Source organism: Gekko japonicus, unplaced genomic scaffold (assembly GCF_001447785.1).
Source record: "Gekko japonicus isolate JY-2015 unplaced genomic scaffold, Gekko_japonicus_V1.1 scaffold761, whole genome shotgun sequence".
Lineage (NCBI taxonomy): Eukaryota > Metazoa > Chordata > Lepidosauria > Squamata > Gekkonidae > Gekko > Gekko japonicus.
Genome location: NW_015177030.1, coordinates 489,082 through 494,639, shown reverse-complemented (window position 1 = coordinate 494,639; position 5,558 = coordinate 489,082). Strand labels below are relative to the sequence as shown.

At 55.4% G+C, this 5,558-nt stretch overlaps 1 protein-coding gene across 1 annotated transcript in view; it reads left to right on the top strand.

Moving 5' to 3' along the window:
- CAMTA2 (calmodulin binding transcription activator 2) overlaps positions 1-5,547 on the top strand; it is a 42,323-nt gene extending 36,776 nt beyond the window's left edge. Inside the window, exons 19-22 of the mRNA XM_015427915.1 lie at positions 29-100; positions 837-1,030; positions 2,126-2,200; positions 5,167-5,547. Coding sequence (XP_015283401.1) covers positions 29-100; positions 837-1,030; positions 2,126-2,200; positions 5,167-5,230 — 405 coding nt within the window. The 3' untranslated portion in view covers positions 5,231-5,547. The remainder of the gene's footprint in view (positions 1-28; positions 101-836; positions 1,031-2,125; positions 2,201-5,166) is intronic.
- Positions 5,548-5,558: the final 11 nt, after the last annotated feature.

Here is a 5,558-nt window from a genome sequence, read left to right as displayed (position 1 = left end):
CCCCCCCCCCCCCCGCAATCTCTTACAGGGTCGCCGGCTGAAGGAACAGCAAGAGGTGGCGGCCGCAGTCATCCAGAGATGCTACCGCAAGTATAAGCAGGTATAGCCTCGGAATGGGTCCAAGGATTGGGGCGGGTGTCCTCAGAGCTGTTGTTTCTGCCCCGGATGGCATGCACTGCCCCCCAAAAGCCCCACCAGGGAACCTCTGGGATCACACACTCACTCGCTCACACGCAGCCCCCCCCCCGCCAACTAACCAATGCCCCCTCTCCTCTCTCTCTCTCTGTCTTGCAAGCTTACCTGGATTGCTCTGAAGGTAAACGGGGAGGGTGGGGTGGGGGTGGCATTGCTTCTGCCAGCACCAGGGCAAGGGAGAGGGGGTCCCAGAGGAGCTTTAATCAGCCCCTTTTAGGAAAAGTGTCTCTCTGCTGCTGGGGGGCACAAACGGGGGGGGGAGGGGTTCGTGGAGAAGGGGTGTGTGTGTGAGTAGGCAGCAAGAACTTACAGGCCCTGTCCTGGCTGCGTTCCCCTCTGGCTCTGGCTTTAGGGTCCTGGCATATCTGCAGGCCAGAGGGTGGGCCTTCGGGGGGGGAGGGGGGAGTCAGCAGAGCTTCCCTCCCCTCCCTCCCTCCCTGGTAAGACACCTTTTACGCTGGAGGGGTGCAAAGCCGTCCCAGGGGGCCCAGGTGCTCTTGGCCATTGAGGAGGGTGCCGGGGCAGGGTCTGCATACGCCGCAAGCCACCCCTGGTTGGGATCTTGAGGGGGGGGGGATGCCTCAAGGGAGCCCCTCGCTCGTGAGCTAATGCCCCCCCCCACCCTCTGCTCCCCGGCACAGTACGCCCTCTACAAGAAGATGACGCAGGCGGCCATCTTAATCCAGAGCAAGTTCCGCAGCTACTACGAGCAGAAGAAGTTCCAGCAGAGCCGGCGGGCCGCGGTCCTGATCCAGCAGTACTACCGCAGCTACAAGGAGTACGAGAAGCTGAAGCCAGGGCACCGCGCCGCAGCGGCCATGCAGCAGAAGATAAAGTGGGTGCCGGGAGGGAGGGAGGGAGGGAAGGCCTCTCCGCCGGCGTCGCCCTGGCCCAGCCCCTCCCTCTCCCGGCCTGGGTGGCGTGGCGCCCACCTGCTTGGCCGTCTCTCTCAGCACGTGGCTGCCTGTTCCATTCCCCGGCTGGCTCCCTGCCTGGGCCCGGCGCTGGGCTCTCTCTCAGAGGCGGGGCCCCCCCGGCAATTTTAGCCCTGTGATGTGTCCCCACCCCCCCATGGATGCCGCAGGAGTTTTTTCCTGGTGCCGTCTAGGGACCCCTGGCCGGCTCCCTCGTCCACCCCCGCCTGCAGAGGGGACAGCGACAGAAGGCAGGGCCTCCTCCTCAGACTGCCCGTCCTGGATTCGGGGTTGTGGGAGAGGGAGCAGGAAAGTGAGGCCCCCTCATGGGAGCGCAGGAGGAGAGCGTGGTGGGGAAGAAGCAGAAGGCAGAGAGGCCACAGCTCCCTGCTGGGCACCCGCCCCCTGCAGCTCCAAGCACTTGCTGGGCCCCGAGACCAGTGCTCCCTCTAGGTTGAGTGAGTGTGAGCCAGCTCACAGTTCTTTAGCCTCCAGCTGACATGTTTTTGTCTCAGCTCAGGAAGGATGGGGCTCCAGAGCAGACTGATTTACGCAGCGGCTAAATCGCTCGCTCACAGCATTAATGCCCGTGGCTCACAAAGTAGAATGTTTGCTCACAAGAGGACTCCGCAGCGGAGAGGGAGCGTGGCCCGGGACGCTTGCATCGGTCTGACCCAGGGAGGCCCCTGGCACACTTGGGAGCCCCGCTGTGTCACTTCATGGGGGGTCAGCAGCATCCCCTCCCCCCACGAATCCCAGCTGGCCTTCGAGAGGTCTCGTTTTTGCGGCCCACTGGATTGTTTGTGCCAATCACGGCTGTGTTTGCCAGTGCTACGCGACGGCCCTGCGAGGCTGGCCGCTCTTGTTCTCATCTGGCAGATGGGGGAACTGCAGCTGTGCTCTTGGCCCCCCCTGCAAGGAGTCTGGAGCGCAGGAGGGGCTGGGCCCCAGTCTGGCTTTTCCATGAGGCGCCTCCCCCCCACCCCATGACACCTCTGTCGCTCTCCTCTCAACAGGGGAACTTTTCTCACCAAGAAGCAAGATCAGGCCGCTCGCAAGATCATGCGGTTCCTGCGGCGCTGCCGGCACAGGTACGGGGGGGGCATGGTTAACAAACAGAGTAATGGAGGCTGTAAAAAGTAAAAAGAATTCCTTTAAGCAGTGGAAAGCTAGTCACAGTGAGGCTGATAAAACGGAACACAGGCTATGGCAAATAAAATGCAAGTCTGAGGTCAGGCAGGCAAAAAGGGAATATGAGGAGCATATAGCAAAAAACGTAAAAACCAACAATAAAACTTTCTTCAAATACATTAGAAACAGGAAACCAGCCAGGGAGGCAGTGGGGCCCTTGGACGACCAAGGGGTAAAAGGAGTATTGAAGGATGATAGGGAAATGGCTGAGAAGCTAAATGCATTTTTTGCCTCCGTCTTCACTGTGGAAGATGAGAAGTGCTTGCCCACTCCAGAACCACTGATTTCAGGAGGGGTGTTGGAAGACCTGAGTCAGATTGAGGTGATGAGAGAGGAGGTCCTAAAACTGATAGACAACTTAAAAACTGAAAAATCACCAGGCCCAGATGGCATACATCCGAGAGTTCTGAAAGAACTCAAATGTGAACTTGTAGATCTCCTGACAAAGATATGTAATCTTTCCTTAAAATCTGCCTCCATTCCTGAGGATTGGAAGGTAGCTAATGTCACTCCCATCTTTAAAAAGGGTTCCAGAGGAGATCCGGGAAATTACAGGCCAGTCAGTCTGACGTCGATACCGGGTAAATTGGTGGAAACCATTATTAAGGAAAGAATTAGTAGGCACATAGATGAACAAAACCTATTGAGGCAGACTCAGCACGGTTTCTGTAAGGGAAGATCTTGTCTCACTAACCTGTTAGTGTTCTTTGAGGGGGTGAACAAACATGTGGACAAGGGGGATCCAATAGATATTATTTACCTTGACTTCCAGAAAGCTTTTGATAAAGTTCCTCATCAAAGGCTCCTAAGTAAGCTCAAAAATCATGGGATAGAAGGACAAGTTCTTTTATGGATCAAAAACTGGCTAGTTCATAGAAAACAGAGAGTGAGTGTAGGTGGGCAATTTTCTCAGTGGAGGGTGGTAAGCAGTGGGGTACCGCAGGGATCAGTACTTGGTCCACTGCTTTTTATCTTGTTCATTAATGATTTGGAGTTGGGAGTAAGCAGTGAAGTGGCTAAATTTGCGGATGATACAAAGTTGTTCAGGGTGGTGAAAACCAGTGAGGATTGTGAGGCACTCCAAGGGGATCTGTCAAGGATGGGCGAGTGGGCGTCAACATGGCAAATGGGGTTCAATGTGGCCAAGTGCAAGGTGATGCACATTGGAGCCAAAAATCCTAAATATAAATACACGTTGATGGGGTCTGAACTGGCAGAGACTGATCAAGAGAGAGATCTTGGAGTTGTAGTGGATAACTCACTGAAAATGTCGAGACAGTGTGTGACTGCAATAAAGAAGGCCAATGCTATGCTGGGGATTATTAGGAAGGGTATTGAAAACAGATCAGCCAATATCACAATGTCCCTATATAAATCAATGGTGCGACCTCATTTGGAATACTGTGTACAGTTCTGGCCACCACACCTTAAAAAGGATATTATAGCTTTGGATAAAGTGCAGAAAAGGGCAACTAGAATGATCAAAGGGTTGGAACACTTCCCCTGTGAAGAAAGGTTAAAGCGCTTGGGGCTCTTTAGCTTGGAGAAACAACGGCTGAGGGGTGACACGATCGAGGTTTATAAGATTATGCATGGGATAGAACAGGTAGAGAAAGAGGTACTTTCTTCCCTTTCTCACAATACAAGAACTCGTGGGCACTCCATGAAATAAGATTATGCACGGGATAGAACAGGTAGAGAAAGAGGTACTTTCTTCCCTTTCTCACAATACAAGAACTCGTGGGCACTCCATGAAATTGCTGAGCGGTCGGGTTAGAACAGATAAAAGGAAGTCCTTCGTCACCCAAAGAGTGATTAACACTTGGAATTCACTGCCACAGGAGGTGGTGGTGACTACAAGCATGGATGGCTTCAAGAGGGAATTAGATAAGCATATGGAGCAGAGGTCCATCGGTGGCTATTAGTCACAAGGTATAGATAGACGGCCCAGCTCTGTCGCCAGAGTGGATTCAGGCTTCGGGCCCGTTTCTCAGCAGGGAAATCCTTCTCCTGGGCTAGCTGGTGCAGAGTCCCGGATTGGCCTGCTCAGTCCCTGGCAGTCTCTCTGGCGCTGGGCAGGGCGCTTCTCTGCCTGAGTCCCTGGAGACTCAGCTACAGGACGGTCCGTGTCCCCATAAAGAGATTAGGAACGCCAGATGTGGTGGTGAGTCTGGGAGGCCTGAAATCGGGGTTCTCCCCAGGAGTGGGATTTGCGGGATGCGTTTTCAGATTCTGGAAAAACTGGATTCCCTTTTATCCCCGGGGCCTGTTGGACTCCAGAAGAGCTTGAGATGTGATCTTGCGCTTCCATCAGGACACTGTGCCCAGCCAGTTTGGTGTCGTGGTAAAGTGCGCGGACTCTAATCTGGGAGAACCGGGTTCGATTCCCCACTCCTCCACTCGCACCTGGCTGGATGACCTTGGGCAAGCCATAGTTTTGATAAGAGCTGTTCTTGGAAAAGAGCAGTTTCTGTCAGAGCTCTCTCAGCCCCACCTACCTCACAGGGTGTCTGTTGTGGGGAGGGGAAGGGAAAGGAGGTTGTAAGCCGCTCTGAGACACCTTTGGGTAGTGAAGGGTGGGGTATAAATCCAATCTCTTCTTCTTCTTCTTCAGTCCCCTGTTCTTGAGAGTGCCTGATGACCAAAGGGCTTATTTGGGACGAGGAAGCCATTTGCCCGCCCACCCCAATTTCTCTCAAGGGGAAATATGCAGCATGGCTCACTGGCTCGAGTCATTGGCAGTTGTTTCCTGAGGGGCACCCTGCTGCCCTTTGCAAACTTACAGGAGGTCTGATTGGAATCGGGGGCTGTCGGAGGGGAGCACTTGCAAGGGGGGGGTCATGCTCTTGCCTTGCCTCCCATGCAGGATGAAGGAGCTGAAGCAGCGGCAGGAGCTGGAAGCCTCCCAGAAGCGGAGCGTGGCCACTTAGCCGGAGCCCGACTGTGCCAGGCCACCACCGAAGAGTCTTAACCCCGGCCGGGGCCCCTCGAAGGATCGGCACCCGGGGCCCTCCGCCCGCCACCCCCACCCCCCGGACTGTGCAATAGGGACTGGCCAGGGAGAGGAGTCTGTCTGCCCCCTTCTCTTACTCCCAGGAAGGGGGGGTGCACGCGCAGGGGCTCCCTTGCCTGAACCCCAGCACTGAGAACCCCCTCTGACCGCCTCGCCTTTCGCCCGTGCCAATGCTTCCCCTCTGCCCTCTTCTCTGCCCAGGGCCTGCATGGGGTAGGGGTGGGGGCTCCAGGATCAGGTGGGGG